The 21377-nt window shown below is 34.8% G+C and overlaps 1 protein-coding gene across 2 annotated transcripts in view; it reads left to right on the top strand.

The window, feature by feature from the left end:
- The window catches only part of CHD1 (chromodomain helicase DNA binding protein 1), a 71029-nt gene that overhangs the window by 5986 nt on the left and 43666 nt on the right, over positions 1-21377 (top strand). For both annotated transcript variants that reach the window (XM_028093037.2, XM_028093036.2), the window contains exons 3-5: positions 19012-19213; positions 20178-20288; positions 21082-21146. In XM_028093037.2, the coding sequence (XP_027948838.1) occupies positions 19012-19213; positions 20178-20288; positions 21082-21146 (378 nt within the window). The remainder of the gene's footprint in view (positions 1-19011; positions 19214-20177; positions 20289-21081; positions 21147-21377) is intronic.

Genomic DNA, 21377 nt, shown 5'->3' with positions numbered 1-21377 from the left:
ACTCTGTCACAAATTTCCTTGGCTTATAGAAAATATTTTTGTTAATGTTATATACTTCAAAAATCTTTGGATCTGAACTTTTAAAGTGTTTCGTGTAAGTAATGAGTAGGAAATATGATCAGTGGAAGTGTTCTAAATGAAAATCTTTTATAGAAATTCAGCATCTTTAAAAGGCTTTGAGAAGTCTAGTCTAAAGGACCTGTTAAATTTTAGGAATACCAAATCAAAGTTAATTTGAACACAGGCCATGTTTCTTTACCATGTATTTGTTAGTGTCTTGTTGAAAACTACTATGGTACACCAATTTTGGAAATTTTGCATTTATGTACACAACACATACCAGAAAGGTTTGGCTGTCATCAAAATCAGTTCTTTTCACTAAGTAAGTTTGAATAATTTTTAAAGGCAATACCAGTTAAAATGGTATTTTCTAAGCTTACTTTGCAGTTATCTCAGAGTTTTAAAGTCAATTCATTCTTAAATTTCAAACGTTTGTGCTAAGAAACATTTTAAGAAAGGCAGGAAAACATGAAATCATAGTCAGAATAGCTAGAAATCATTGAGTTAAGGAAACTGGTTTTTTAAATTTTTCCATGATGTCATTATTTGCAGGGAAGTATGGCTCTTTTACGCCACTTTCTGTTAATCCCTGTTTTTCAGCTCTATATGTACTTTTTTAATTTATTCCTTTTAGTTTTTTCTTTCCTCAAATATCCTATACACGATCCTAGATGATCTGAGATTAAGTACCGTTTCTTAACATTTTGAAAATTGAATAAACTGTTAAGCAGGAGCTTTAGTAATAGGTTACTCTCTCTCCAAATGCAATTTACTGAATTAAAATTTTCATAGTATTTCCTAGGATTGTGATTAATCTAGATTACTGTAGAGTGTTTAGACTTTCAGCTGGTAAGGATAAGAGAATTGTATATGATTTGACTTTCAAATACATTACTTTTATCTACATAGGCATGAGATAATGTGGATGCAAGTGTTAATGGGTAATTGCCCCTTTTTTATACTGCTTAAGTAGTTGCTTATTTAAGATCTTGGTGACTGGTTACATCTGGTATGGTTCTATATTTAAAAATAAGAGTATTTCTTTGCAGGGAAGAGATAAAGAATAAACAGAAAAAACTTTATCTTTCTTACAGAAAATTTTAAAAAATGTGTAAGTAGAAAAGTTAAAGCTGCAGTTGTGGTCCTTGGAGCTTGTTGGAAATGTACAGCCTTGGGCCCCACCCCAGTCCCTCTGAATTAAAATCTTGATTTTTAACAAGATTTCCAAGTGATTTGTGTTCATGTTAAATTCCTGTGTGTGTGTGTGTGTGTGTGTATATGTATCTATACACACACACACACACACACACACACAGAGCGAGCTGTTTGCCTGGAGTCATTCAGCACCTTGCCACTTTTTTTTGTTGTTGATGTTATTTTTTTTTCCTGGGAACCCGCAAAGGATGGTGTCATGGCCCATGCCAGCAAGAGGTTGAGTACATTTCATTTCTCTTGAAATGATGATAATGTGGCATGCAGTGATTATTGAGCTCTTACTCTGACTGAACCAGACATGGTACACAGAGTGCACAGAGTATTACATGAATTTATCACAGTTCATCCTCATAAAACTCCTGTGATGTATGCAGTATTATGATTCCTACTCTCCAGAAGAGGAAACTACTAACTGAATTCCACACTTTACTTGGATTTCATTGGTTTTTCTATTAATGCCACTTCTGTTCAGGATTCAATCTAGGGTACCATGTTGCATTTAGTTGTCAACTCTCTGCAGTATCCTCTGGTCCGTGAAAGTTTCTGTCTTTCCTTGATTTTCTTAGCTCTTGAAGTGCTAGCCAGGTAGCCTATAGAATATCCCCCAGCTGGGATTTATTGATGTTTAGGATAAACTGGGGTTATCAGTTTTTGGAAAGAATATGACAGAGATGAAGTGCTCTTCTAGTCACATAATGGAAAGGGTAATATCCACATGACATTACTGATGATATTAACCTTCATCACTTAGCCATTTTAAGTTACTGCTTTTTTTTCTCATACTGTATTCTTTGGAAGCGAGTCACTATGTCTATCTCTCTTGCAAATGGTTGGGGGGAAGGTTGGAATTAAGTTCTGTCTCCTGCTGGGAGAGAGTATCTACGTATATTAAGTGGAATTCCTCTGTAAAGAAGTTTTTTTCTCCTCCATTTATTCAATTATTCATTTATATAAGCCTGGACTTATGTATATGAATTTTATACTTTAGGTTATAATCCAGTAAGTTATTTATTTTGTTGCTCAAATTGTTTTAGCCTTGCCCATCAAGTGCTATCTTTCAAGTTGGCCTCTGTATCCTTTTTACATACTCCTCTATCTTTTTGCCCTAGAGTCAGCCATTTCTCCAAAGAGCTTTGGATCCTTTTATTGGAAAAAAGGGTATTAGAAACCAAGGTTTGGGCGCTGGGTATGCTTGTTGCTACCCAGGTATCACTGCTTCTAGGTCCTCGCAGTGGAAAAAGCGGACAGAGCTAGGTAGTATATGCATATATACTAAACCAAGTATATCTACATATCTCTAGTTTTGGTATCTATTAGTATGCATATTAAGGTAGACATGAGTTCGTATTGATGTCTAATTCTGTACTACAGGATTCATCCTAGCCTTCCTTTCTTGCTCCTTTATAACTTCAATCTCCTTCAGAGAGAAACTTGGTTCATACCATCCACCATCCCATCATGCACTTCAAGGTCAGATACAGGTAAAGCAGTTTTAGAATTTTTAGGCCATACTCCCAGAAGAAACACATTTATCGACTAGAATACAATATGTATACATAACATACAGTATACAGTTCATATCATATTTAGCCTTACAGTGTCTAGTCAAAACACTGTTTTCTAAAGTTACTAAATTTAGCTTCTTCCTCGCACCCTCTTCAGTGTGGTTGTCATAAATTTGTAATAAAGTTAGATTCATTTGGCACAGTTTGCATTTCATTCTGTGTTCCTCAGTCACAGGTTGATCTTTTAAAGTTGCGTGTATTACATTTTCTCTGTGATGTACAGTTTCATGTGTTTTAACAAATGCACAGAATCATTTATCCTCTATTCCATTACTGTGCAGAATGATTCCTTCACCCTAAAAGTTACCCTCTTTGTCCCAGATCTGCTGAATCAGAATTTTCATTTTAACAAGATTCCCAGGAGATTTGTATGCATATTAAATTCATTTGCATATAGGAGAAGCTGTTCACCTGGAATCATTCAGTATCTTGCCATGTTAATGAAGAAAGATTATTATGATTTAGAGCAATAGCTAGATTTTAACACACCATCAGGTTAAGTAAGTATACTCAAATTCATGGAACCATATAGGTAAACAAATGAGGTGAAAGAAAATGGAATTGGGCAAAGTACTGGAGTAATGTAATAGGCTATATGGAAAGTTTTCATGGAGCTCTTTAATTTTTGTAACCTTAATGGTAAGAAATGATTTAGTTTGAAAGAAAGGAAGAACAAATAATATATATTCGGAAGTGGGATGGAGAGGAAGGTTTTTACAGAGTCATAGGCCCCCAATAAAAAAGTGCAAGTTCCCTAATAAAGAATGTGGTGGAGATGCTGGCTTTGCAGTTCTTTAGTCTGATGTTTATTCAGTGTTATGCTGAAGTTATTGTATGGTTTAGTCCCAAGTGAAAGAAGGAGTTTAGAAAGGGAAGGAGAATAATACTCATAAATGGACTGGTCGGAACCACTGGTTTAAAGAGATACTCTAGAAATTTATTGTACCAGATTCAAGTTCTTATGTATGAATGACTGAGAAAATTGCTGTTTATAGTTGAGGGTATCTTATCTGTCATTGTGATATGAGGTGACTGCTGAGTCAAAAGTCAACTTTAAGTGAATGTTAAACTGCATTTGAGAGTTCTTTGGTGTGGATAGATTGATATCTAAGTTATCATTGAGAATAAAGTACAGAGACATTGTAAGTTCTGGCTAAACAGTACTGGCTTCTGGCATCCAATGTCTATACAGCACAAAACTAGTGGGAGATCTTAATGAAAACCATGTTATCTATTTCACAACTCTCGTTGCTGCTTTCAGAAGTACAGTTCTCTGTCTTCAGATACTTAATTTAGATAATTGAGCAGCTACTTTGTGGTAGATTGTATGAGATATTAAAATAGGAGATTCTCCTATGAGGCTTATAGTGAAAAAACTGAATTTAAATATTTGTAGTATCAAGTGGTTATAGTTAATACAAAGAGGTAATAGTGCGCAGCCGTTCAAAGGTGGGAGTCAGAGAAGTTTGATCATATGGCAAGTAGTTTCTCTATCAAGCCCAGTGTCAGAATGAGGTTTGTTGTTGTTTTTAAAAGAAATGTGTAAAACCCTGGTGATCTTAGATTTTCTACATGTTGAAAGTTCTGATAATGGGGCTTTTATGATGGTGAGGTATTTTGACAGGCTTAAGCAAAAAGCAGATTAACTTTTATACTCGGGAAAATGATGTTAGATGGCAGTAAATACTGTGCTGAAGAGCTGTTATGTGAAGGAATGGGGCCATTGGACAAGAGTGGAGTTATAGTCTAAATTCCCTGAAAGGAGAATATTCTTTTTGTGCTTGAAGTAGATTATAGTATGATTATTGCCATTTGATGCAACTACTACAGTATTCTCATTTTTCATTGAGTGAATCTTGAATTAATAAAAGGAGGATGTTTGATCTGAAAGGAAGTTTTTGTTTTTTTTAAGATTTTATTTATTTATTTGACAGAGAGAGAGATAGAGCAAGAACACAAGCAGGGGGAGTGGGAGAGGGAGAAGCACGCTTCCCACCGAGCAGGGAGCCCGAGGTCGGGCCCGATCCCAGCACCCTGGGATCATGACCCGAGCCGAACGCAGACACTTAACAACTGAGCCACCCAGGTGCCCCTGAAAGGAAATTTTATAAGAAAAGAATTACAGTTGTAGATGAGTACGAAAAATATAAATAATCTCTTTATTCCAGTTTTAGCCTGTATTTTATACCAAAGGATTGACCTAGTGTTCAGTAACTTATCTCAGTCATATTATACTACATTGATGATTTCACCTTTTTCTTTTTTTTATCGAACGGCTCACAGTAATTGGAGGTGGTTGTTATGTGCAGCACCTCCTATGTGTATCTGCAGACTGATGAAATACCAAATTACAAATAACTTTATTAGAAAGTAAAGCATATAGTGCTGGGAACTTAGTTGTTTTACAACAGTATTCATTAAAATAATAAAAAGCATATACATATTCCAAAAATCTTTTTTAAAACAAATTAATCAAATGGATAATATCTTTAACATTGAGCTTTTAAATGTAGACATTTATTTTATTATTAGTGTTAACTTAAAAGTTGTGGATGATAATTTCAAGCATATGCCTAAGTAGTGACAGTAGTAAAATGAACCCTCATGTAGACATCATCTGGCTTCACATTTTATCTCATGGCCAATCTAGTTTAATCTCTAAATCCACCCACTCAATTATTTTGAAGATTATTTTGAAATACAATTTTTTTTTTTTTTAAGATTTTTATTTGTCAGAGCGAGCAAGCGAGAACAAGCAGGGGGAGTGGCAGGCAGATCCGGCAGAGGGAGAAGTAGGCTCTCTGCTGAGCAAGGAGCCTGATGCGGGACTCCATCTCAGGACCCTGGGATCATGACCTGGGTGGAAGGCAGACGCTTAACCGATTGAGCCATCCAGGTGTCCCTGAAATACAGTTTCTACATAGGTTAGACTTCTGCATGATAGATAATACTAATGGAGAAAACAAATGTTATCAATTAAGCTTTGTCTACTTGTTACAATTACAAATTACAGAAATAGAGGAGCACCTGGGTGGCTCAGACAGTTAAACGTCTGACTCTCGATTTTGGCTCAGGTCATGCTCTTCAGGATTGTGAGATCGAGCCCAATGTTGGGCTCCTCGCTGGGTGCGGTGCCTGCTTAAGATTCTCTCTGCCTCTCCCTTTGCCCCTCTCCCCATCTCTCTTTCTCTCTCCTTTTCTCCCTCCCTCTCCTCTCTCCTCCCCATCTAAAAAAAAAAAAACAAAACAAAATTAGAGATTTGTATTGTTATTAATATTATAACAAATTTTATATGTATTTTATGAAACTAATGGTTAGTGACTTGCAAATGTATATATAGTAGCCTGTATTTCTCATCTGATTCTCTGAATGTTTACTAGAGAAACTTTTGAGTTTACTTTATACCTCATATTCAACATGTCTAAACCCAAATAGTCATCTTTAAAATTAGTTATGCTAAATGTGACTCTTTCTAGCATCTATTTCTAGCAGTTTTATTCTCATTTAGCCAGTTGGAGGTTTTAAGGTGGTAGAAGCATACTATACTTTTGAGTTTATAGTAGCATTTTGATTTGGATTGGTAACTTAGAATGCTAAAAGGAACTGTTGGGTTGCTGTTTCGTGCCTCACATAGCAGTGGCATTAGTTGGCTTTCAGAACCATACAGATGGATAGATACATTCCAGACTTTCTCAAACCTTTGATATTTATTTGATTGCTTATAATAAAAGATAAGGCAGATAACAGATTTTAAAATATTTTTTAGAGATTTGTTAATTTGAGAGAGAGAGAGAGCACGAGTAGGGGGGGAGCAGCAGGCAGAGGGAGAAGCAGGCTTCTTGGTGAGCAAGGAACCCAACATGGGGCTCCATCCCAGGAACTTGGGATCATGACCTGAGCGAAAGGCAGACACTTAACCGACTTAGCCACCCAGGCGCCCCAACAGATTTTAATACAATGTAATTTTATAGAATTTAAAGGTAGTCCGATCTTAATTATCATCTAGCTGAACTCTTCTCGTTTTTTATATGACTACTCTAGGGTAATACATTTTAAATAGTAAGTTGCAGTATGTTAAAGGATTAGGATCAGTTTTTTTTTTACTGAAAGAGAATAATGTAAAGTAGAATAGAAAATACAGTGTCCCTTTTGTAGAGTACGAGTTCATCAAACTTTTATGCCTATGTGTGCATGCACGTGCATGTGTATACTGCATCATGATATGAAATGTATTATATAAGTCATAGTCCAAAAAGTTTGAAAGCCAGTGCCTTTGGCCACTAATTCATTTTTTTAGTTTTAAGTATTTTCTCAATACCTACAAATTTCCATATTGTTTCTCTAGTCCTGTTGAAGTGAATAATGGTCTATAAAAACAACTAAAATGAAGTCCCTGACTTATTGAATTCCAGGATGTAGTTAAAAGAGAGATACATGGGGGCACCTGGGTGGCTCACTTGGTTAAGCCTCTGCCTTCAGCTCAGTCCCCGTGTCTGGCTCCCTGCTCAGTGGGGAGTCTGCTTCTCCCTCTCCTTCTGCCTGCCACCCCCCCTGCTTGTGTTCTCTCTCTTTGTGTCAAATGAATAAACAAAATCTTTTAAAAGAGATACATGTATACAAATAATTATAATATTGTGAAGGCATTACTAATAACACATGAGCAAAATATTATGAACATGTGGGTTGGAACAGTGATGTGCCTGGAGAAATTGGAGAAGGTTACATAAAGAATATGATAATTTTAAATAATGTTAGAGTAGAAAATTTTATCTGTTCTTTCAGAAAGGAATCATTCTCCAGAGTGAAAAGTATGGGGAATACTACCAATACTTAGCTCTAAAATCACTCCGTCCATAAAACTGTTTCCCTCATCTCTAGTTCTTTAATCAGGAATCAGTCCATCCTTGTATCTTTGATTCTCATGTTTTTCTTTTTCCCATGGTATTTTGTCTCTGCTAGAAATTCTTGCTTAGTATTTGTTTGTTAAAGAGATGAGCCAATGAATTCACATTATCCATGTACAGAATTTATTCCTTCAAAAGTGTTTATTGCATAAACATTATTATAGTTTATTAGAGAACCAGTTAAGGTATTCTGTATGCTGGAAATCTCACAACACAGGGGCTCAAATAGTTACTTTTTTTTCACTCTCAGATAAGTGAGCGCTACCCCTTGAGGTTATTAAGGTACTGTGGCTAGTGGGACAGCTTTGCTATACTTAATCTTAATACATGGCTTCTCTTGCCCTACTAGCCATTTTTCAGCCAGCAGGAAGAAAATGGGGAGGGATAGGATTTAAGGCAAGCCACTTTATTAAGGCTGTGATGTAAAAATCCCATATCACTTCTAGCCATATCCCTTTGGCTGGAACCTGTTTACATGGCCACATGTAGCTAAGAGCTGGGCATATACCAGTGAAACCTGGAGGACAGTTAATATACTACTACAGGGCAAACAAAGTGGATACTGGGTGAGTGGGGAGGAGCAAGTAGACAACATAAACATGGTACAAATAGAAATGTTATTTTAAAATAAATCACTCCTATCATACTAAGAAATTCATGGCTTTCATTTTTCTGAATTTTCTTTCATTTCTTTGTATGTATTCATAATTTGTACATTTTGGTTATCTTAGTATTGGTATTTGGTTTTGTCACTTATTCTTCTCTGCGCCTCAGTTTATTTATTATATGAAATTGAAAGGATTAAATGAGAACCCAGGATCTGGCACATAGCACCAATTAGTAATCATCATGTCTTCCCTATTTTTATTAAGGAATTTATATTGAAAATTCTAGTATATCTGTAGGTTTAACTCATAGGCGTTTTACATATTTATATTTACAGTTATGACATTCTGAAGAACAGCTAAAGTAGTCCTTGAAGTAATGATTCTGATCTTGAACTCAGGAAAAAGACCCCCCCTTTTTTTATTTCTAATAGCTGTCAGTGTTGAATTCCTACAGTATATCAGACTGTATGCTTTACATCTCTTTTAATCTTCAAGTAATCCTTAAGTATATTTATTGTTCCCATGTGGCAGAAACTTGAGGCTTGTCTAATGGGTGTACATATATAAATAAAATTACAATGAGAAGGAGCTAGAAAGCTAGGAAAAAATAAGTTAGGGTTGATTGAACTTCAGAGCACTCATCAGGTTAGCTCTGAATTTTCCCCATAAGTATCTTTCAAAAATTCTTTCAGAATTCCCCCAAAGAAGTCCTTTTGAATGGTGTTGACTCTTAAATAATAATCAGGGGAGGGAACAAGGCATGAAGTGAGAATTTAGTATAATATGTTTGTTCCTTAGAATAATAAATACATTTCTTTATGTATTACTGTGTTTGTCAGCATACAACCTTCTGTTAATATTTCTGTGGAAAATCATTTTACCTTTTATCAATGTATTCTATAGCTTTCCTCCCCTACCTTCTCATAGTCTACTATATTTAAATACTACTACCAGTTTAAAAAATTTTGAAAATGATAAAGTAGGGTAATGGTATATACCAGAAAGAAAATCTTGACGTCCTAGGGACAAAAGAAGAAAATAAATGAATACATTATTTAATGGACTTAAAATGAGAAATCATTGATGTAAACCTTTGATACAGGCAGTCTAATTTATATATAATGTTTGAAGACCCAGTCTTTTTTTCTTTACTGCTATTGTTTTGAGAGGTTCTTTTTATTGCTCCTTGGTACTTCCACACCCACTCCAATAACTCTTTCTTTATTCCTCCCCCCCCATTCCAATAACACTTTCTTGGCTTTTTCAGTCTATTCCATCCCTTTATCAGGGCCAGTTTCTTCTTTTGCTGATATGATGGTAAGGAAAGCAGCTGCTCATTGTTACCATTTTCTTAGAAGATCATTCACTATTTTATTCATTCTTCCCTTATGTGCTGTTGCAGACATAGTTTCCAATTTCTGTGATAAAAAAAGCAAAAAATACTTGAACATTTTTTTTCCTGTAATATAGAAGAATCTTTGTTTATTCACTTGAGAATATGTTCTCATCTACCCATTATAGGTCTTGGTGTTTTCTTTAGTTTAAAGGATTGATTTGAGTGGAGAGTTGAGAGCAGAACAAGGAGGTGTTGCTATTCTGTCATATGCGAGGCTGAGCTAACATAGACTCTCCTAAAGTAAAGTGCTTCCTATCCACACATGAAAATCCTTAAGAAAAATTGGGAAAATGGGCAAAAAGTAAGTGTACTGCTTAACTTCAGAGAAAACCTTCATGTGCCAGAAACAAAAGGGACCTTGAAGTCAGCAGTAAGTAAGCTCCAAGCAAACATGGCAGTACAGGGGATATTTGGAGGGATACAGCGTCTCTGAACAGGAGGCTGAGGTTGGAATTGAAATTAAGTATTTGACTAGGGAATTAGGTCTCCTTAAAGTTGGGACCCCAGAAGGCTTGCCTCCTATGGAAAGAATCTAGAAAAACTTCTATGTGTGCCTTCAAGGACACTTTTTGTTGTTGTAAAGATAAATTAGAATATAGTTATGAAGCTATTTTGAAATCTGAAGAGCTATTAAATTCTGTCTGGAGTAAAATGAGAGAAAGGGCCATAAGAACCAAGCAGATAACATAAATGAAGGAAGCTGTCTGGATATAAGATACTTGTTTGGGGGAGGTGACTAGTGAAGATCATACAGAGATATGGTGATTATATGCATCATTGTAAGGAACCAGTGCTACTTGGATATAAATAATTGTGACCATGTAGGAAATGGACCTAGTATTTAGTGTTCTAGATATTCTGATTCTTCAAAATTATTTTCCCCATAACAATTTTAAATTAGGTGACTTAGAGAAAGAAAAAAACCAAAAGAAGAAGAGTAGAGGTAAAGAAACCAGGAGGAAAGAACAAGAAAATTGTGAAAGATGTAGGCTTATGATATTTTTTAATAAAAAGCAGAGAGGTGGTAGTTTTAACTGTTTATTAATTCACATGTTTTTAGAGTCAGAGTTCTAGAGGGTAGAGATAGATTTAAGTAATAACACTCCTATAATACAACTACCTTATGTTAAACATGTACTGATAATTGCCAGGCACCCTGCTAGGTATCTTATGTAACCTATGGAGATATAGAAAAACTCAACTGGAGATGTGAAGGATGAATAGAGGAGGAGTACTAGTGAAGAGTACAGAAAAGTTGCAAAAATAGTACCAAGAAATTCTTTGTATATCTTTTGCCCAGATTCACTAATTTTTAACTTTTTGCCTTTATACGTATATTATCTATATACATGATACATTTGTAATACATATTTATTTTTCCTGAGTTTTTTAAGAGCATGTTACAAAAATCATGCCCCTTTAGGCATTGATACTTCAGTATATATTTTCTAAGAACAAAGGTACTCTTTTACAGAAGCCATGTATAGTTATTAAAGTCAGGAAAATTTACATTGACAAAATACTTTAATCTTTGTTATTATTCCAGTTTAGTCAATCGTCCTAATCATTTTTCAGTACAGGGTCCAATCTAAAATCACATACTTCATTTGGCTGTCATGTCTCTTTAATCTTCTTTAATCTGGAACACTTCCTCTTTGTTTTTATGACATTAGCATTTTGAAGATGATAGCCTAGTTATTTTACAGAATATATTTCTCAGTTGGGGCTTGTCTTATGTTCACTTATGATTAGATATAAGTTATGCATTGCCTACCATATGCACCTCTGGCTGGAGTACTGTGTAAGTGGTGATACATCTTTCTCAAAGGTATATCTGGAGACTCATGTTGTTTTCCTGTCCCTATTGATGATGTTGTGATCATCAGGACAAGGTGGTGTCTGGTTTTTCAACTAGTTTCAAATTTATCTGTTACACTAAAAAGCAATTTCTGAGAAGCTACCTTGAGACTGTGCAAATTTCTACTCATCACACTCTCTCCTTAGATTTAGCATGTCTTGATGATTCTTGCCCAAACCAGTATTTTCTATGATGATTGCAAAATGGTAATTTTCTAACACTACTCTGCTGGTCACATTAATCAGTTGGCATTCAGAGCCCTATCAGAGCCCTCCCCTGTCTTTCTGCCTATCTGCCTACCTACCTACTTATCATCAGCATGGACTCAAGGATTCCTGTTTTATTTACTGGGTAATAACCTTCTTATGGTCTGTTTTGATGCTCATGTCAGATGTGGCCAATGAAAGCTTCCTCAGGTTGGCTCCTGTGTCCTGTTTTGGTTTTTTCTCCTGTTCTTTTGACATGCCCCCATTCCTTCCTTCCTTTCCAAGTATTTTGCTTTTTGGCATAGCAAGATAGTTTAGGTTCATCTTTTATTTTCCTGTGCCTAGAATCTGCCATTTCTTTTTTTTTTTTTTTTTGAGATTTTATTTATTTATTTGAGAGAGGGGGAGAAGCAGGCTCCCCGCTAAGCAGGGAGCTTGATGTGGAGCTCCATCCTAGGACTCTGGGATCATTCCCTGAGCTGAAGGTAGACGCCTAACTGACTGAACTACCCAGGTACCCCTAGAATCTGCCATTTCTGAAAGGACTCTCAGTTCATGTAAGTGTGGAATAGTACAAAGCTATCAGGATCTGGGCGCTATGTGATTATAAATTTAACACTTCAAAGCAGGTATTTTTACATTGGTTGATAAATAGCAATTCAGAAGATACTCTGCCATAAATACAAAAAGATACATGCAAAGGGCCATCATTATGTATCACTGTGGTATCACAGGAATGGAAGCAAAGCATGTTCATCATTGAGGGACAAGTTGAAACTGTGATAACTGTGATGTATCTACAAAATGGAGTATGTGCTGTTGCATAAAGGAGGGGGGAACATATCTACTGCTGTGGGAATGATCTCCAGAATACAGTGTGTGTGTGTGTATATATACATATGTATATATATATAAAATATGTAATAGTGTAAATATGTTAATGATTATGGAAGAGGAGATAACAAACGTATATTCTTAGTCATAATTTGCTTATATTGAAAAAAGGGAAAATAAGTTTAAAACTTTAAAAAAGAAGTATAGGGGAGAGAGGACATAATGTAGAGGAGACAAGGACGCATAGTGGATTTTGACTAACTTCTGTAAACTCAGGTTGGACCCAAGTAAATAATAAAGCAAGGTTAAATCGAGATGAATAAAAAGCAGTCTCTAAAATGAAAAAAAAGCAAATGACCGTGAGGAAACCAAATTGGTGCTATATAGAAATAAATTATTTCAGGTGACTTTAAAACAATAATTTGCTTCTAGTAGTATTCCTGAAGGACAAAAAAAATTATAAATCTTGACATTTAGTAATCATATTGTTAATAATACAGGTATTATTTTGGAACTATTACATATAATCTAAGATAGGCAGTAATTTTGTTAATGTCATTTGTAATGTCAAAACTCAACCCAAGTGATATTATAAAATAGAAATAAAAACCCTGCAAATTTAAATTGGAAATGCTAGTATAAATTCTTAATGTATTATCTCTAAAAGTATTTATCCTAGGTCATTCCATTAAAATCAGTTTTTTTTTTAAGATATTATTTATTTGTCAGAGAGAGAGAGCGCGTGTGCACAAGAGGGGGAGCGGCAGGCAGAGGGAGAAGCAGGTTCCCCTCTGAGCAAGGAGTCCGATGCGGGACTCTATCCCAGGACCCTGAGATTATGACCTGAGCTGAAGGCAGACACTTAACCAACTGGGCCACCCAGGTGCCCCTAAAAACAAAATTAAAAACAGCGACCAAGCCTGTACTTAGAGGCTTACTTAGTACTCAGATTGTAATTTAAGTTCTAATCTAAACAGAAGTAGGGCTTTTTGATGAAATGCCTGAGTTACATTCTGAAACAAGAAATATACAAGATGAGCCTGGTTCTTCTCGTCAGACCAGAAAGTAAGGAAGTTATCAAAGACTACTTGAGTTCTTGTCAAAAGGACTCAGGAACTAATAAAGGGTTTCCTGTTGGCTAAAGATGGGACAATTTGAACATCAACAATGATACAGTGGATTAAAATTCATCAAATAATTCAAATCCATGAGTTCATGAGACATAAAAATTATTGGCTGACTTTGAAAGGATGCATTTAACTCTCAAAACTGACAAGGCAAAGAAATGAAAATGGCTTTCATGTATGAACTGTACCTTAAGGTTAACAAATATGAAGTTTCTCATTATAAAAGTATTCCAGGGGCACCTGAGTGGCTCAGTTGGTTAAGCGACTGCCTTCGGCTCAGGTCATGATCCTGGAGTCCCGGGATCAAGCCCCACATCGGACTCCCTGCTCAGCAGGGAGTCTGCTTCTCCCTCGGACCCTCCCCCCTCTCATGCTCTCTCTCTCTCTCATTCTCTCTCTCAAATAAATAAATAAAATCTTAAAAGAAAAATATATAAAAGTATTCCACCTATTAATGAAGAAGTTATATAATGGGTAAATAAAGCAAGATACAGCACCATTTTAGTGCCTCTAAATAAATAGGTGATAAAGCCATCATGATCAATGGCTGCTAAAAACATTAGCTAGAGAGCTTGTAGGGAACTGCAGTGAACAGATAAGGTGTTCATAGCTTAACCTTAACCTCACTCAAAAAGAGACAACCAAACTTAAGTTTCTTCTGATAGAAGTCCATAACAACTGAAAAAATACTCTCCCTAAGAAAAGCTGAATTTTAATCTGAGTCTCTTGATCTAAGAATTTACAAGAACTATAAGGGCTAGAAAAATATGTTAATACCACAGGGTTACAGTAAGTGAAATCTGAAAAAGCAGAAAAAACTACCTAATTTCTTCCACAAAATAAATTGCAAGAGAAAACAAAGGGGAAAAGGGAACTGTCAAATTAATGAAGGAGACTTAGAGAAAAACAAATACCATATGATTTCACTCATATGTGGAATTTAAGAAAATAAATGAGCAAAGGATAAAAAGCAAACCAAGAAACAGAATTTTAACATAGAGAACAAACTGATGGTTACCAGAAGTGGTTTGGGTGTGGGGATCGGTTAAATAGGTGATGGGGATTAAGGAGTGCACTTGTGATGAGTACCTGGTGATGTTTGGAACTGTTGAATCACTATATTGTACACCTGAAACTAATACCACGCTGTATGTTAAGTAACTGGAATTTAAATTAAAAAAATGAAAGAGACTTAAAAAAATATAATTCAAGGGCAGTATGTGAACCTTATCTGGATTCCTATTCAGTCATTCCAGGAAACGAAATCATGTGACTTAATGTTTAATTTCATATTAAAATGATTTCATATTAAAATTCAGGAGTAAGTGGTATTTTAGTATATGTGCTGCCGAAGCGAGCACTGAGTAAGTGGTATTTTAAAGATATACTGGTATTGTGGTATTTAAAAATAGTGTTGGTTTCTTTTTATTTGTAATACTTAACTATTTATGGATAGAATTTTAAAATGCCTGAGATTGTGTTTGGGAAGCTGGATTATTTGAAACAAGATTGGTAAGAGTTGATAATTGTAAGGCAGGTTTTTAGATATATGGTAATTCATTATATTGCTCTTTTGTTTATATTTGAAGTTAAATATAAAAACAAGCCTGACAAGAGACTTTAATTTGAATTGCTGTTTTATTTTTTAAGTGTTGTATTCCTATTTAATTTACCCTCAGAAAACAATTTTATCAAAGTACCCATAAACTTACGATGGGTTTTGTTTTGTAAATTGAGAAAGGTAAGGAAAAGAATACAGTGTTTCTTTATTGTTAATGTGCTAGTGGGATTTAATTTAATTAATAAGGGTAATTCTTAAGTAATCTCTTAAGTGACTTTATGTTGTATAGAAGATCATTGGTATTGGTTGTTACCTAAATAAATAAAATGTTAGTTGGAGCTCAGCAATATTTCTTGTAAGCAAATTATATTTGTGAATTTTATACAAGAATTTGAAGCCATATATATCTTTGATTTGTTTGTTTATATGTACATCCATCCACCCATCAGAGATGCTCTTCATTTGGTGTTCAATATACAAAGGACAACAAGTAAAAATCCCAACACTCTAGAAACATATAGTAGAATATGAAAGGTAGGATACCAAAAACACCAAAGAAAACAATACTACAGTGTTCATTACATAGTGTACTCACAGCCAAGACAGTGGTATGTAATAATGTTTTGGAAGTGCTGAGGAAGGATACCTAATTTAAGGTTGGATTGAGAATAATGGAGTTAGGAGAGAGTTTTGGAGAAATGCCTCTGAGATGAGGCTCAAGTAGGAATTACATAGTAGGGGAAAAAAAGAGAAGTACTTAAGCAAAAGCAGGAAGTGGAAAGAGAAACTGGCTCTCAGAATTCTAAGTAGTTTGCCATTGCTAGAACTAAGAATTTAAGTGGGAAACTGGCTGGAAATAGGCTGGCAAAGACGAATTCCTGAAAGCCCTCATAGGTGTTTGCACTTTGTTATAGAAACACTGAAGACTTATAAAAGAAAGTTAGACCATGCCCAGATTTTTATTCTGGAAAGAGCATTTACAGCAGTGGGCTGAAACAATAGGGAGAGGTTTTTCAACAATTTTAGCTCAAAATTTTATGTCTGAATATAGATTTTTTTTCCTGAACCTGTGTTTTTCCTAAAATTTTTAGGATTTTCTTTTTTAAAAAAATTGTTAAACATTTACATGTTTTGAATCTGAGGACTCATTTAAAACCTTGTTCCCTCTACTCTTCCCTCTATTCCTCCTTCTGTAGATAACCATTTTTTAAATTAATTGTTGGTTATGCTGCCATTATTGCTATTTTAAAAATATAGGCAAGTATGTATGTTTTTCCCTTATATAAAAGAGGCATACTATAAACATTGTTTTGTATCTTGGTTTTTTTGTTTTGTTTTTTACTTAACTATATTCTGGAGATTGGTCTGTGGTAGTATGTAAAATATTTCTTACTTAATCTTTGTATATTCTTAATCTTACTAAGAACAACTAAATACTTTATACTTCCAATACATAAGGTAAAGACATTCTGTAATAGGTCTGTGTCATTACAGTAATCTAGATTCAGGCTGTTTGCTTTAATCTCCAGCCAGAACTACTACAACCTAAAGAATATGAAGGGAAAGATTCCTCCTTTCACTTAGAGTTTTGATTTATTAACAAAGAATTTTTACTAGCCATTCATCTGGAATGACTAATCAAGACATAATCAAGAATACAGGCGTATGATAGCCCCCCAAATTCAGTCGTTCTTATCTACCTATTTTTCGAGTATCTATTAAGCATCCTCACCTGTGTACAGTTCTGTGGTTAGGTACTCTGGAAAAAAATAAATGATATCCTCAAGAAGCTTACAAGCAATTTCCCTTTTCTACCATTCGCACTTTTTTCTTGGTTGTATATGCAGTGCTCCCCATACACCTAGATCAATTATCTTAAAAATAGCGCAGAACAACATTTATTGGTTGACATGACTGTCTCTCCATACCAGGTTAGAGGTTTTTTAATGGTAAGGATTTTGTATGCTCTTGGTCTTGCCCAGTGCCTAATACACAATACTGTCAGTGAAGTTTATTGAGTAAATGAGAGTGGATTAAAGGAGAAATAAAATTGTATGTCAGGAAAAATATCTTCTCTTAGTATTCTTGCTGAAATTTCTCTGAAGGGACCAAAGTGAAATATGGTTAAGTGGGGTTTGTTTATTGCGAGGCACTGTGCTGTTTTTGGATCTCTGAACCATGTGATCAACAGTTAAAAATTGCGGCAAAAGTGATTGAGGGGTGCCTGGGTGGCTCATTTGGCTTCTGACTCTTGATTTTGGCTCAGGTCATGACCTGAGGGGCAAGAGATTGAGTCCCCAGTTGAGCTCCGCACTCAGCAGGGAGTCTGCTTAAAGATTTTCTTTCCCTTTTCCTCTGTTCCTCCTGTCACTTGAATGCACGTGCTCTTTCTCTCTCTCTCTAAAATAAATAAATAAATCTTTTAAAAAAGTGATCTTGATATCATATACTTTAAAAGGCAAATTTTTGCTGTTTCTGTGAATATTTTATTCTACTCGACTTTAAAAATATACGTTTGCATTTTAATTTATATCTAACTTCTGGAATCAGAAGTCTTCTTTCAAACTTTTATGTCTGTGTTTCCTTGTGAATACTAAACTTGCTCTAGAAAAGGAGAAATTTTATAAATGAATTACTTTTAATAGTGCAGTCTATTTCCTTAGAGTAATACCTCCATCTGGTGGTATTTCTGAAAATTACAGCAGAGGACATGAAGCTTGAGTTTAGCTGTGTATACATAAACTACATTACCTGTTGTTTGTCATAAAGCTAAGTGAAATTACATCAAAAGCTGAGTCAAACGTGTGTGTAAAGAATTTAATGCCCTAGTTTTCAACAATTCACATGTAAACACTATGTGAACAAATGACCTTGGGAATGATAGTAATTTACATAATCACCTGTTTAGGCCAGACCATTTCTAGGCTACTTTGGACTGAAAATTAGTAATGGGAAAAAAGGTGGTTTCTCAATGAACTGGTAATTGCTTTCACATGTGGTACACAGAGGTTAGGAAGGATTGTGAGAATTTACTATTATTTCAGATTTATTACTGTGGAACCGTGATAGATTCAGTGATACTCTTGGCGAAGCTATTAAATTGTGTGGGCTCAATCCCTAGGGCCCCGGGATCATGACCTGAGCTGAAGGCAGATGCTTAACCAACTGAGCCACCCAGGCACCCCTTTTCAGAGCTTAATTTTAATAAATCACTTTTCCCCAGAATGGTAGAACACAGATATAATTCAAAAACAAGTAAAAAACTACAGATTTTTTTCTACCTGACTGTGAGAATTTTCAGCACATTAATCCTTTTCTTCACACAATTTCTACATTAGATTTCCTATAGTTAAATGGCCTTTTAAGGATAGCGACTATGGCTTCAATTTCTTGTTTTCCCAAGTTTCTAGCCCAGGATTCTGTGTTTGATAGATTTTGCTTATTATCTTGGAGGAAGATTGTGATCTGATTCCTTATGTTTTCACCAAAACTGTACTAAAGCTATCAAGTAAGTCATTTGTTATAGATTAACATTCTTTTTTTCTATTTGTTTGGTTATGGAATGTTGAAATATGAAATAAACAAGAATTAATGATTTGGGGATTTCTGCTGACTTTTAAGGAAAATTAAATTCCTAATAAATTTTGTTTGAAATCTGTTTATTTTCAAATTGTAGCCAGTCGGATGATGATTCTGGGTCAGCTTCAGGCTCAGGATCTGGTTCAAGTTCTGGAAGCAGTAGTGATGGAAGCAGTAGCCAGTCAGGTAGCAGTGACTCTGAATCTGGATCTGAATCGGGCAGTCAGTCAGAGTCTGAATCAGATACTTCCCGAGAAAACAAAGTCCAAGCAAAACCACCGAAAGTTGATGGAGCTGAGGTAATAAAGTATCCTGAAAGATAGATTTCTTGTAGTACTACTTTGGGAAAATTTATAACATTGGTTTATAGCATTCTTAATCCAGCTTTTAGAAGACATTAATTTTAAACATTAAAATTTACTTTCTCAAACTTGTAGTTAAATATCTGGACTTGATTGGCTTTGAGGAGAAGCAGTCAAGCAAGTACAAAATAAACACTTTCTAAGGCAGAAACTGAGTTTCATAAATATTCATTGTCTCATGGGATAAAAATTAAAGGCTTTGTGAGGTCTTTCTGTTAATCTTGAGTGTCTGATCTCTACAGATCTTCAAAGGGGTACTTTATTGCTAATAGCAGGAGAATCTAATAGAACTTGCTTCCTTGAAGATACTTGGTAGAGTAGGCTAAGGGTCATTCTGTTCGAAAAAAGCTACTACAAGATTTACTAAAACCTATCTGTACCTCATAATGGAATACAGTAGTGTTACTTCGAGTACCAGTCATGGTAAGATCTTTGGGCCAGAGTGTATATCAACACACAGATTCTGCCATGGAGAAAATCTTACTGTCTAATAAATAAATAAATAATAAAAGTCAGTTGAACTGAAACTATACTTAGTGACATAGTTGATTTGTATTCTGACTCAAGCTCTTCATCTTTACCTCACATCAGTTAAAAAACCAGGCAACCAGTTTTCAAGTAGCCCTGGTGTCACATATTGTCACTTTGTTTTTTGAAAATAATATTTAACACCAAAGAATATATTAATATTGTTTATGAAACTCAGCACACCATAAATTTTTTATATGCAACTAAAGCTCAGAATTTTATTTAATTGTCATAATATTGTATTACACATAATGTGAGTACAGAAAAGTGTCTTAACTTAGTATTTGGAGGCAGTGATAATGCTGTCCAGTAAATTAACTTTTTTTCAGTTTTTTCAAGATTTCAGCCTTCACTGGTTATATTTCTGTTGCAGTTTTGGAAATCTAGCCCTAGTATTCTGGCCGTTCAGAGATCTGCAATGCTCAAGAAGCAGCAGCAGCAGCAGCAGCAGCAGCAGGCTTCATCTAATAGTGGATCAGAGGAGGTGAGTTTTCACCGAAAGTTGACATAATGCCCATTTAACTGGGTGTAGGTATTTATGAAATTATTACAAACAGTAAGTGTTTTGAAAGGATGAGGAAATAACTACATTTAAGTATATGTATCAAGAGCCTTGAAATATCAATATGTTGTTATCCAATAATTCTGCTTTTAGGGATTAATCCAAAATAAGCAACAGACACATGTGTACATTTGCTCATCACAGCAAAACTAGAAATAAACTAAATGTGAATACTATGAAAATATACATAGACAAACGTGTCTATTAAATCAGTATAGAAGATGAATAGCAAGTCGCAACATCTTTTTAAAAGAATAGGCCATAGCTTTAAACAGTATAGTTCCTGTGCACACGTAAGTACACCAGCATGTGTGTTTGTGCAGAAACATTCAGAAAGAACTATATCAAAAACTGTCTAATGGGGCAGAAAAATATTAAATCAAAATTTGAATATACCAGTAATTACAATTCCTTTTTGAGGCCATACTAGGCAACAATAATGGTTTCTAGAGATGGTAGATTTTAAGGTGTTATACAAAATGCTGACATTGTGATATTTACCTAATGTCAATGACTGTGTTATAAATTTGTAATAGAGATGTTACTAATTATGTGTTAATGGTACAAATATAATAACATGGGAACAAAGCTTTATAGTTAGCATTATTAGCATTTTAGCAAAGTGAATGTCAAATAGTATGACAAGCAAAAATTTGATACCATGGTCAAATTCTAATCATTAATAACATTAGCTTTGTTTTTTTCTTCTTTGTAGGATTCCTCCAGCAGTGAAGATTCTGATGACTCATCGAATGCGGTCAAAAGGAAAAAGCATAAAGAGTATGTCATTTTGTTCAACCGATCACTTTCATAGCAGGAATACCTTATTGATGTGTTACTTTTTTTATGAAAAACTGTCAAAAGTAGACTTTTGTAAATTCTTTGTTCATGGCATCTTATTAGGTTAATTAAACTATTAATCTTTAACATTTATCTTTCTGTGAGGACTTGAGGTTTTTGTGCCACTTGTTTATCTTCTCTAACCCCTCTCTCCTATGTATTTTTAAATTC

This window comes from Eumetopias jubatus, unplaced genomic scaffold (assembly GCF_037043125.1).
Source record: "Eumetopias jubatus isolate StellerSeaLion01/CBP00866 unplaced genomic scaffold, mEumJub1_p1.0 scaffold_5, whole genome shotgun sequence".
In the NCBI taxonomy this organism is placed as follows: Eukaryota; Metazoa; Chordata; class Mammalia; order Carnivora; family Otariidae; genus Eumetopias; species Eumetopias jubatus.
The sequence above is the reverse complement of the archived record's forward strand: the minus strand, read 5'-3'. Positions and strand labels throughout refer to the sequence as shown.